Genomic DNA, 12,909 nt, shown 5'->3' on the forward strand with positions numbered 1-12,909 from the left:
CGCAATTTTTGTAATTTTAGTTGCCATCTGTAAAAATACATCCTGCCAAAGTAGCCCAATTTCGATATATTAAAATTCAGCCTAAAACACTAACCATCACTGCGAGATTTTGGGGAATAAACTCTACAATTTATTCCCGGAGCCTCCAATTAATGTTATTGTTTTAGGCTGAATTTTAATATATCGAAATTTGGCTATTGTATACCGGCAGAAATGTAGCTCAGGCCATGTTCAACTCTCTAGCAATAAACAAACTTCAAAACAAGTCTTAAACCATTGGAATTGGTTAAACAACCAGTACTTATAAGGTGGCAGTAATTTTCCATGAAGATTACGACTTACCTGTTTTAACTCCTCAACAGACTTTTCTTGGAGAAATTTGATTGCCACCTGGAGTAGAATGGAAATTAAAAATCAGTGCAAGATAATTCTTGTGCGGATAAATCTTCAGGTATGCTATCCCAACGAAATGTGTCCACCACAAGCCTGTTCTGGTCTTGCATGGTAAAAGAGAATATTGCGTAAAACGTTCATCGGGTAGCGAAAAAGCTTCTCTGAATGGAACATTCGGCAAATTTGCATCTAACTTTTCTGGTTGGTATTTTGGTTGGGTCGTCTTTGCTTTGCCTGTTCTCTCAGTTCGTCGTTTATTCAAATCTTAGATCAAATCTTTATTACTATCTTAGGCTTCAGCCAAGGGCTGGCCTGATTCCCCTATTCCCAGTACTTACCGGCAAATGTTCCGTTTTTTGCGTCGCAGAAATAACTTGGCCACATCCTAGTAGAGAGAGGAGGCGGGGGAGAGGAGAGCAGGGGAGAGGAGAGGAGAAGACAGGAAAGGGGAGGGGAAGAGAGGGGAGGGGAAGGGAAGAGAGGAGAGGGGAAAAGAGGAGAGCAGAGGTAGGAACAAAGAGTGGAGGGGAGTGGAAGAGAGGAGAGCAGAGGAGAGGGAGGAGAAAAGAGGGGAGGGGAGGGGAGGAGAGAGGGAAGATAGCAGAGCAGAGCAGATGAGGGGGGAGAGGAGAGAAAGGAGAAGAGAAGGGAAAAGGAGGCGAGAGTAGAAGAGAGGATAGGAGAAGAAGGGAGGGGATAAGAGGAGAGCCGAGGAGAAGGGAGGAGAGGGGAGTGGAGCAGAGAAGAGGGGATAGTAGAGGAGGATAGGGGAGGAGAAGAGGAGAGCAGAGAAGTGAACAGTGTAGCCTGCGTTTGCGGGAAAGTATGCGCGAGGAGTTTACCCCTGTCACCCGGGTTAAAAACTGTAAAAACAAGACTGCTCGGACTACTATTTAATTTACATCACAGCAATTTATTAACTATAACCCAATTTACAATCATATAGAATTATTCTGAATTGCTATTATCCTAATTCATGTTTGGGAAAATATAAACCAAAACAAATCAATTTTATTTCTTTATTGGATTTCTATTAAGTCTAAGATATAAACGAGATTCCGCTAATAGCTAATCGTGTAATGTGCAAATTTACTTTAGAAACGTCTGACTGAACTTAACCGATTTTAAAAAAATGTTTGCTTTATGAAATTAACCTATTGAAAGTTCTTTATTACAAATGCATTCCAATAAAATAACAAGCGAAATAGTTTAAAAGTACTGTATAACGCTATAAGATAACTACTGTTTCACACTATTTTAATACAAATTGCATTTTAAAGACTTGACTTTTCCTTCCCTTTGAAAAGTCGACACCTCGACAAGTTTTCGCCTTTCGTCTACGATGTTATCGTTTGTGTTTGTGAACAAATCAAGAGCATTTTTGTCGACAGACGAAACCACACGAAAAACGGTAGCGTGGACCAAAAAGTGACGGAACTTTTGGTCAGGAAACCATAAAAACAGTGAAGGTTTCATTAACTATTTTAAAATATCTGTATTTGACAGTTACATTTCACATTAATTTATCGAGATGGTTATCGTAGACTACAACGAAAATCTAAAGAAACAAATTAACAATTACCTTTTCAAAAGCGATATTTACTCTTAAGAAAGAAGCTCCTTATTGTCTTCTAGCAAGATAGAGAAGGAGCATTGCCATCAGAATCGCAATGTGGCGGTTAATAAAAACATAAGACGCTGAAGTCAGTTCACCGAAGCGTAGGAAGATTTTCTGATAAGAGCGGTTTTAAATTGAGTGTCGTGAAAACAAAACCAAGAAAATTACTCTGACCAATCAAAACAGACGTAAACAGCGCAATGAACCAATCAGAACCCGAAGCAAATGCATGGAAAGGGCGCCAAGCGCGGGAAAACGCGTGTGACCAACACACGATTGGTTTGGATTTTGCTTCTCATTGGTTGACAAAGCGCCGCCACTTTGACGAATCATAGAGCGTAGTAAATCAAAACCAGTTACTTTCGACACTCAATTTAAAATCGCTCTAGAAACCAACCAATCAGGAAACCCCGATGTTTCTGCTAAAAACGACACAGTTCTGTACCACTTCAAGCAGTCTTTTAACAAAATTTTCATAAACGTTGAAAAGTGACGAAAATTGAGGGTTCGATTGATTCCCGACGAGCCTCAAACTGTTTTGTTGATTTGTTTAGCATTTATTTTTGTAGACATCGATGGAAAAAAAAAGACCCTTCTCTCTTTTGATGTGTTTTAAAATCGCAGCAACAATGGAATCATATTCGGTACTCCAAATAGCAGTGGATACTGAAGCTAATACACTACCTGTCCATGATAAACACAAAACAACAAACTAACTCCATGTCCTTTGTAACTCCTAAACTGTTAGTTGGGTCGTCACGCAACGATTTCTTCAAGTCACAGGGCGCGTTGCTTTACACAAATGTCACACAACGCTTGTCTATGCTAAAGACAAGTACCGCTGACTCACAACGACGCTTCTCTAAACTCGGGAAAGTGTCACTATGCTTATTGGAGAGTAGCGTCGCGTGACGAACCAATAACGCAATGCCGGTTTTTTTCGTTCTGTGATCAGTTGACGAACCAAAACAAAAAGATCGCCATAAGGGCTACAAACTCAATTTTTTCATCGTTAGTGTAGACATGGAGTAACGCCAGGAACATTGTTTTTTTCGTATAAATTCTAAGACTGACGCTGGGCCATTAGCTGTGTTGCTGTTCTTGAGCTCAGTTGAGGAATAACCCTGGGGAAAGCACGACGTCTCCTCTTTTTCTTTTGTGCCTCCCGATAGCACACCGAACAGCGGCTCACGCGGCTCAGGAGATTGCCGGGTTTGAGCGTCTCCGGCGTAGGCGAAGCGAACATCTGCCCCACAGTGGAGAGCCAGAAGCTGTATTTATTGGCGAAGTAGTGGCAGGTACCTCGGCCATGGCATTCAAAGAAAGGATTGTGACGGAAAATCCTGAGGCACGAGCCGGGAGAGGAGAGAGCTTGCCCACTACCGCTGCCACCGGCTCCAGTGTGCTGGAAAGAAAGGGAAGTGGATAAGACAGAGCTCTAGATCTTTTATTTCATTTTAAACGAAGAGGGTTAGTGTTTGATGTCAAATTATAAGAGATAAATATAAAAAGAAGGTATCAAATTGTACTTGTTACATGAATTTCTCCAAGCTACACCACGTTGGAAAACATCAATAGGTGGAGAAGTTATGATTCTTTTTGCCTTTGTCGTCGGAAGCGTGAAATCAAAATCAGGAAAAATAATGTACATCAAGCTATATCCTCCACCCGGTAAAATTATACGGCATTCAAACAAAAACATCAAGAAAGCACAAACGAACAAAGCCAAACAAAAATATTAACTATTAAACAGCACAGACAAACAACAAAACTGTGATAAGACGCACTCTTAAGCGAAAAGGTAAACAAAACAATCACATCTTTTCTGCCAACAGTGTTGAGTGCAAACAGCTCTTGCACTGCCTTGCTCGAATTCCTCTAACACATGGGTAAAATAAGATAATGTTAAGTTAAGATAATGGTCAACGGAGCGTTATCCAGTGCAAGTAAATTAACCTGCGCGGTTCTTCATGGAAGTATACTGGGACCTTTGCTCTTCCTAATATATATAAATGATCTTCCTAATTGCCTCGATTTATCCTGCGCAAAATTGTTTGCCGACGATACTAACATCACCGTCCCTGGTTGCACTTTTGCCGTACTCGAACAAGCAACCAATTCTGAACTTACCAATCTTTAAAGCTGGCTTAAAGCAAACAAGCTTAGTCTAAACATCGCGAAAACTGAATTTATGGTGATTGGTTCTCGTCAGAAGTTTCTTGCGGAGAATTGTAGTGAACTTAACATCCAATTAGACAACCAACCAATTAGCAGGGTTGAGCATGCCAAATCATTAGGTTTGATTATTGATGACCGACGTTCATCAGCGAACTATGCAGAAAGATATCCTCGGCAAACGGTGCCCTGAGGCGCATTACGTCCCTCATTTCTCAATCCACTGCAGTACAAATATATAACGCTTTAATCCAACCTCATTTCGATTACTCTGCCCCCGTTTGGGATGGATTGAGTTCTTATCTATGTGAGAAACTACAAAAAATGCAAAACCGAGCATCTAGGGTTATTCTGCAAGCCACCTCTGAGGTAAACTCAAGCTATCTTTAAGAAGAAGAAAGCAAAAAGCTATGATGATGTTTAAGTCCCTCAACGGGTAAGCCCCAGTGTACTTGCATGAATTATTCAGTGAGCGACACACAGACTATGACTTGGGTGATTCTTTCTGTAAGTTAAACTTACCCAAGCCGCGTGCTAACTATTTGAAACGTAGCTTTAGCTATAGCGGTGCCTTACAGTGGAATTCTCTCCCTGAAAGTATTAGGGCGATCAGATCAATTGGGCAGTTTAAGAAGGAAATCAGCCGCGCACTTGAAACATTCGATTCCCACTCGGCAATCTTGTAAATCAGTTTTTTATAGTTATTTCCATTTTAGCAAGTGATTCTAATAAACCACCACCACCACCACTACTACTACTCGCGATACTCTTGCGGCTTACTTGTGTATTAGAAGCTGTTTAATAAACATCACACACTGTACACATCAGTGAGCTCGTACACATTTCCAATACCTGTCAACCTTGAAAACAAACAAAAAACAACCAAACAAAGAGATCATTACCATGAGGAAGCTGAATCCAGTCCAAATAGGTTGCCATCCCGCGGGACAGTCCGGGATCTCTGTGGATTGACTGTGTGTAGCTACCACAGGTCCCGGAGCCTCGCAAACGGCACACCTGCTGACGTAAGGTTCTACAGCAGGCGCGCTGATTGGCATCATTGGCATAGCTATATCTGTAGTCAGCCAATAGCTATAGTCGTTCCTGGAAGCGTAGTGGCACTGGTCGTATACGTTGCAGAACAGGTAAGGCATGGTGGTGAAACGTCTCATACACGAGCCTGAGGCACCGAGATCCTGGCCGTGTGAGTTGTCGTGTCCTTGGACGTAAAGTAAACTGCAACAAAAACAATTTACTTAGAGGATTTTTACATGATTATTGTCACCAACTAATGGACTATTCAAGTCAACCACAAGAAAGACGCCAATTTTCCAGCAACAGGGTGTCATTTTTGTGCTATCAGGGATTGTTTAAACTGGATCGCTGCATAACGCGATTTCACGCGGCCGTGGGATATCAGGCATTATACCACGCTCGAGAAATAGCGGGCATTAAATCGTCTTCAGGTCTTTCTTGCAAATGAAATGAACAAGATGTACAATCTTGGACAAAACTAGTTGAGAAAAACGGTAAAGATGGTTGAAAATAATGGTAAAGTTTTCCGACAGTTTTCTGAATACAGCCGAACATCCCTTTATGACCACCTCTCGTAAGCAACCACTTTCTGCAAGAGACCATTTCCAGGAACAAACAGACAAAACAATAATAATAAAAAAACGAACGGAATGTCATTGACAGTTTCAAAATCAAAGTATACAGAATGTTCTTGTACAATATCACTACACGAGAAATGATCACCAAAGATAAAATGCCTTGATGTTTAAACAAATTCTCCCAACTATTGCCTAATGATACAAATGGAGAAGAGTCAACAGAACATGCATGTACCTGTATCCGGTCCAGAGTCGAGTTAGGTTGAGCGGGCAGTCTGGTATGCTGGTTGATTGGCTGTGAACGACTACATGAAATCCTTCACCTGTGGCGGATTTTCCGACAACGCCAACGGGGCCAGGTTGACCAGGGTCACCCCTGGGACCAGGGAAGCCTTTTTCACCCATCCCTCCTGGGGTACCCTGCTCGCCCATTGCACCTTTGACGGAAGATGGTAATCCTGGAATACCTTCATCTCCCTTCGGACCCTGTTCAAGGCCGGGCGGACCTAGAACAACACGACAATTGAGAATGCTTGAGAAATCCAGCCGTGAATAAACTATGCAGTGTAAATTTAAGTGCTGGAAGAAAACCACTTAATTTGCTACTAAACATTAGCCTACACTTCAGGAAGGAAATGCTGTCCATACGAGGCAAAGAAAAAACTCTTTGACTTACTTTACTTTACTCCAGGATTTTGATATTCAACTGAGAAATCAGAGAATCAATTCTGTAAAAAATGAGTGAAAATGACGGACAGAGGTCCACTGCTCGGACCTGTCAATGATCTCCAGTGTCTTCCTCCATCCAGAAAAATAATTTGTGAGCAAAAACTTTGAGGTACAGATGAGGTCACGCTGGGGCCCAGCTCAGAATAATCCAGTTTTTACAGTTAAGGTTTCAAGGGAGTCAACGAAGAATTTGAAGGAGTCATAAGGTGTACCAAATCTCCTTACGCGAAAATGTATTACTTAACAAGGCATTATAGAATATGGTCAATAAAGCTGCGCTTATATACTTAAGAGAGTGAGGTGTTTTTTAACATAAACCACTTACACTACCTTGCGGACCTACTACAACCAAAAGGCACAGAGAAAGCCATATGTTTTTGCGAAATCTGTCCCTGTACTAACAACATTGTGTATGCTAGGTCTGAAGTTTTTTAGAGCTTTTCTGTGCGTTTTTATAAGCGTTTTTAGGGTTTTCGTACGCTAAGAATTATGGGTCGCCATTAGTCGCCATCTTTTTCGGTACGATGGATTGCTATGACAATAACAAAACAAAAACATAAACAAAACTTTATTTATACAGGATAACAATGACATACGGAAAGAGGTTCTACACAGGCAACAACAGATTGACAACTTTAACTTGTCGATTGAGTGTTGGTTTTTTTTTTTTTCACTTGAACTACATGGCTTCCTTAAGTTTCATTTGAAAAGCAGTGCAAGCAGAGTTTATAACAGTGACATAATCCAATGAACTGATTACACATTAGCTCCCGGTTAGCAAGGTTGTTGTTTAAACGCCCGAATGGACACTATGCGCAAAAAGTGTCTCTCTACTGATGTACTGTCACGTCTCGTGGTCATTTTAAACCAAATCAGACTCGGAGGAAATTCAATGGTGATCTATAACGGCCGATGGTCCCTGGACAGAGCACTTCCATTGTTTAAGTGGGAAAGTACGCAAGAATAGAATGCCATGACTTTTTTTTGTATTAATTCTTCCTGGTTGGAAAAGGTAAGAAGGCTTTTCTAGCCAAACACCCACTACAGTGGAGAAAACTAAAAGAAAACAGAAATAACCGTTGCTTCCTTATTTAAAAAAGCTATCACCAGACTGTTTTTTAACTTACCTTGGGGTCCAGGTCCACCGGGTGGTCCTTGTGGTCCTGTCCTCCCAGGGAATCCCGGGGCTCCCCTTGCTCCTTTAAGTCCTGGGGTAACCGTGTCCTCGCCTTTGTCTCCTTTGCTTCCAGGATTTCCTTGCTCTCCGGGTTCTCCAGGGCCACCTACAGTTCCAGGGTTACCTACAAGATGGATCACAAGTTATAATTAATTCTCCTTAGAAAATGAAACAGTACAAAATCAACTAAATCGGCCTTGAGAGTTGAGTAGATGACCACTTCTACTGGATTTCAGGTCAAACAGTTCTTTTGAGTCTGTGTGTATGTAGGGGTGGGGGTGGTTGAGGGATTGCAGTTACATTGAAAGCCCGAATTCATGGTGAAATATATCACATCTAATCCAAGACAAATAGGCCAAAAAGGGCGCCATGTACTTGTACAAATAGGCTCTCACATCTGATTAAGTCGAGTAGCTGGCAAAACGCGACTTAAATAACTGAGCTTCGACAGCTCCTTGATTACTCCGCATCTTACTAAGAAATAACTCACGAAAAAATGATATGTTGAAACAAACGGTTTTTCGCCTTGCTTTAATTTGCAGCTCGTGTTTTTGTCAAATTTGTAATTGAACTGGCGTTTTTCAAACTTTTGCTTTTACAATAACATAGAGGTCGTACTCTTTTGAGCTTTTGAAATTCCATGACTTTCCATGACCTTTTCCATGACTTCTCCAAGTTTTCCATGACGTAAATGTGACCATTTTCTTGGAAACCATCCTTCATTTTGGGTATGTTTACTATTTTCTTCGCAAAAAAAGCCAATTTATTTTGTACTTCTTAATAAACATAACTTTCCATGACTTTCGTGGCCTTGGAAAATGAAATTCTAAAATTCCATGACTTTCCAGGTTTTCCATGACCCGGATGAACCCTGATAATATATTCTAAACTTAAGGATGCTGCCTCCTTTTGTTGCTGCGCATGCGTTCTGCGCATCTCGGCATAATCCGAGAAACTGATTCCTTAAGGACGGTGCCTACTAATTCAAAGGTATAATTTTGTGTGGCTTTTGACTACGGGGGAAAAGAAGTTAGCAAGGGGCTATTGAAATCCAAAAAAGAAAATTGGGGGTTACCACGAATTGTTTTGGAGCGTCCCAATCCCTGTGTATTTAACAAATCGAATGTGGTTTATCGTTGTCTGCACTCTCATTGACAACGATATTCGTCACCACAGTGGTCAAAATGTTGTGCACCGAGTGAGTCCACAACAATTTCTTTTTACCACAATAGCAATGTCAAGGAAATTTTTTTACAATAACTGTCAAAATTTCGGCGCGCTGATTGACGCGAGCAGCGTTGTCTAGACTCTTATTGAAAACGGAAAATTAGCCAATCAGATTGCGAGATTAGAAACAATTGTGGTAAGAATTAGGTATACCCCTTAACTATAGCTTATTATGTTCATTAATGAGAGAGATGTCTTAACACCCACAACTTCTGGGGGAAAAAAGTTGAAAAGTTATGGGGGTGGTCAACCATATCACATATGGGAGGGGGTTAAGTTTTCATCCTTTTAATGAGTAGATCTTCACAAGACCATCTTGGTGTCAAAAATTTGTAGAAATTTGTCAAATATTAAAAGAGTTACGGAATTATGTGCCAATTGGCACTCTTATGGATTGAAGGGTTGATAATAGTCTATTGTTTTACTAAAAATAGGCTATTGTTATTGAAGCAATACTAAGAAAGAATTCCGGCATAAAAGGGGCCTGGCCTGGCCATTCTCACCTTCAGTTGACAGGCAACCAACAGAGCGTAAATAACTGACAAACGACAGGTGTCTTTTTCAACGGCCCTTACCAATAAAATTGGCCTAGCTTTCAGAATAAACCCTGTTAAACAAATTAGAACTTGATACTGATATTGCTGTGGTGATATTATGAAATTTTGAGGCATATTTGGACAGAGAACGCTTGAGTCAACAACTTGCCACGACCGAATGGCGTCTAAATTTGCATCTCACGCACACAAAGGTGTGAGATAAAGGAGGGGCTTGCCCTTTTACAGCGGAACTTCTTGTTTAACTTAGAAGGGTATCTTGAATCTAGACCCTGATACCTGGGTGTCAGGACCTTTTCGTGGGTGGTTTCAATGACACTGCAATTGGCACAGGTTCACAGATGAAATCTATGAATCTAATTATGATAATTCCAACCAGTCAATTTCAGAGCTGCGATAAAGAACAATACATAATGTACATTCTTACCACAGGCAAACGAAAGAAATAGTTACCTTTTTCACCCTCTGGTCCTTCCAATCCATCAAAACCATTAAAGCCGGGAGCTCCAATCTCTCCTTTTGGGCCGAGTTTTCCCATAGCTCCCATTTCCCCTCGGCCTCCTGTTTCTCCGGCTGCACCAACATCCCCGCGTGGTCCCTGGGGTCCTCGTGGTCCATTTTCACCCTTCACACCAGCAAGTCCTGGAGGACCATCTTCTCCAGGTGAACCTTTCTCGCCTGAGAGAGGGAATAACAAAACAATCTCAAGTTGAGCACTGCATAGTACAGCAATTGCACAAGCTCTGTGGTATAAATTTAGTCACCTTCCATTGACGGCCCATTGCTTATGAAATACAGTCAAACCTCGTTACTACGGTCATCGTTAGGACCAGAAAAGAGTCCGTATTTCGGAGTGTCCTTACTGAGCGGGCTCATTCCAAGAAAGATGTATGGGGAAGGGCCCAAGAAAACTGTCTGTAACAATGAGGTGTTTGTATTAAGCGGGTGTCCATAGAGCGGAGTTCCAGTGTACAGTCCTTTCTTAACCTTGGCCCACCTTCTCTGTAAAAATAGGGAACGTCGAAGACGGCAACGACAACACCGCAAAACAATAGGTTCAATGAGCAAAAACAATTTTTTCCTGCACGTGCGTTTTAAACTTTGGTACATTTCTTTGCCGTGCACTACCTACAAAACAACAACGTAAATTGACAAAATTAAATAAATAAATAAATAATAATAATAATAATAATAATAATAATAATAATAATAATAATAATAATCTTTATTGAGGAAATCAGTTTCACTAATATATGATTTATAAAAGAGTCCTCGAATATAAGAGTCCTCGAAAATTCAAGGTTTTAGGAGAACATGAGCAGCACACGGCAGTGAATTTATTATTCACTTTCTTCACTTGAACGCCACTCCTACCAATTTGGTTCCTGGGTAGTTCGCCGTTTCTGTAAAAGTTGAACAAGTTGAAATAATTGCGAAGATTTACGTTTTCTTCGGCGTTGCCGTCGTCGCTGCGTAAGTCCCGCTGCGGTTCACCCTTTGGCACCCTTGGCTTATTACGTACCTTTAGACCCAGGTTCCCCGCTATCTCCTTCAATACCATCAAAGCCTGCATTGCCTGGCAGTCCGGTTTCACCTGGATCTCCCGTTGTCCCCTGAGGTCCATCAGCTCCTATCTCCCCTGCAACTCCCTTTTCTCCATCTTGTCCTCGATCTCCTGGATCTCCTGGGCTTCCCGCTGTGCCTGGTGTACCTGGATCACCAGGTGCCCCTTGCACACCTTCTAAACCTTGTTCGCCGACCTCCCCTACAAAACAAAAATAGATACGCATTGCGTACATGTGGATAGTGCTGTGCACGCGCTGCGGACTTGCCGGTTTGTTTACGGACAATCACTCACTCAGTCTCACTCTTACATGTCTGATGACATAGTGGGCAGAGCACTATACAGTGCACTACCCACAAATATGTGATGGTATTTTGGCCGTTATTCCTTTTTTTTTCAAAAAGAACAAACAAAAACGAAAACCATATGGATAACGGGGTTAGTTTCTCAAGAAACTATGGTGCTGCGTCGGTGGGGAGCGTAAAGGAATGTTTGATTTTATCAACAGAGTTGATAAGGTAATTTGGCCATCGTAAAGAGATTGGAGTGCTGTCGTTTTGAGCGTGAGCCCTTCATCAGAGCGAATCAAGAAATTGTGGATTGTATGTGGTTTATATAGTGAGCGGTGTAGCTAAGTTACAAGTGGAAATTAGTCCAATGAAAACCATTCGTTGATTCCGTGGATATTAAGAGCGCTGATCTGAAAAAAGAATTATTGTTCTTAACAGCCCTTTAACTCCCAAAGAAATTCCAGGAAAACGAGTGTGGGACAGCCAGTTATTTCTGCTGCCTTTGGCAGAACTACCTAGCTGTTGCGAGGAGGTGGTGGTTACTGGAATTGTAATTTCGTTTTTTCTAATGTCTCACTCTTCCTTCTTGTAACTATCAAGTTCAATTTTTTTCCAAATATTGGGCTTTTCAATAACTCGATAATTGAAATTTAAGGTTACCGTATACCTTGAGAGGTGTCTCGCGTCCAAGCGATGTAGCGCGTCCGGTTTAAGGTGTAGATACCTGAACCCTTATATCAAATTAAAGCTTATAGAGCTGGCTATCAAACTATACCAAAAATTTTGAAATAAAAAGAATTGTCGAATTTTTCACAACCTCTAAATGCGAGCGTCCGAATCACCTTTTGAAAGCTACAAGTCAAAGCGAATTTTATTTTTCGCTAACTTAATTTATTCCTCAGTTTCCGAACCCAAAGTGCTAAATAAAACGTGTCTGTATTTTGCCATATTCAATCGCAGTGAAAAGTTACAGAACATTTTCGAAATAGGATAAAAAGATGTGGAGTGATCGTACAAAAATCGCTCTCGGAGAAAAAAATATTTCGAAAAAAAAAAATTCGCAGACACGTTTTTGTTGTTTATATGTTAAACTAGCTACTGTCCAAATTTGAAGACAAACGAACAAATTCCCTTTGAGTTTTAGCTCTTTAAAGTGTCTCCACGTAAAAAAAAAAAGATTCGAGAAAACAGTGCTAAACATTCGGCAATTCATTTTATTTCAAAATTCTTGGTATGGTTTGATAGCCAGCTCTAGAAGCTTTAATTTGATATATGGGTTTAGGTATCTACAGTTAAAACTGGACGCGCTACATCGCTTGGACGCGAGACACCTCTGAAGGTATCTTTAGACTATCGGATAATCGTGTGTAAATTTTAACATATTAGACAGATTTACATTCGCGTTCATAGCAAGCGTTAGATTCGCGTTTGTTTGTTTTTTTTTTAAACGACAATCACAACAACGAAAAAGACAGAGAACATAGATGAGAAAAGTGCAAAATAATTGACCTTTGATGCTAACCGGCGCAAAACTACTGAATTTTACTTGGAAACTGAAAACAGCAAACG

General features: G+C 40.9%; 1 protein-coding gene across 2 annotated transcripts in view; it reads right to left on the reverse strand.

Moving 5' to 3' along the window:
- Positions 1–2,470: 2,470 nt before the first annotated feature.
- LOC146469392 (uncharacterized) overlaps positions 2,471–12,909 on the reverse strand; it is an 85,162-nt gene continuing 74,723 nt past the window's right edge. For both annotated transcript variants that reach the window (XM_085123420.1, XM_085123419.1), the window contains exons 38-43: positions 11,009–11,251; positions 9,940–10,164; positions 7,656–7,829; positions 6,035–6,305; positions 5,089–5,422; positions 2,471–3,416 (exon numbers count right to left, since the gene is read on the reverse strand). In XM_085123420.1, coding sequence (XP_084979546.1) covers positions 3,075–3,416; positions 5,089–5,422; positions 6,035–6,305; positions 7,656–7,829; positions 9,940–10,164; positions 11,009–11,251 — 1,589 coding nt within the window. In that variant the 3' untranslated portion in view covers positions 2,471–3,074. The remainder of the gene's footprint in view (positions 3,417–5,088; positions 5,423–6,034; positions 6,306–7,655; positions 7,830–9,939; positions 10,165–11,008; positions 11,252–12,909) is intronic.

Source organism: Pavona decussata, unplaced genomic scaffold (assembly GCF_977016875.1).
Source record: "Pavona decussata unplaced genomic scaffold, jaPavDecu1.1 SCAFFOLD_124, whole genome shotgun sequence".
NCBI classification, from domain to species: Eukaryota; Metazoa; Cnidaria; class Anthozoa; order Scleractinia; family Agariciidae; genus Pavona; species Pavona decussata.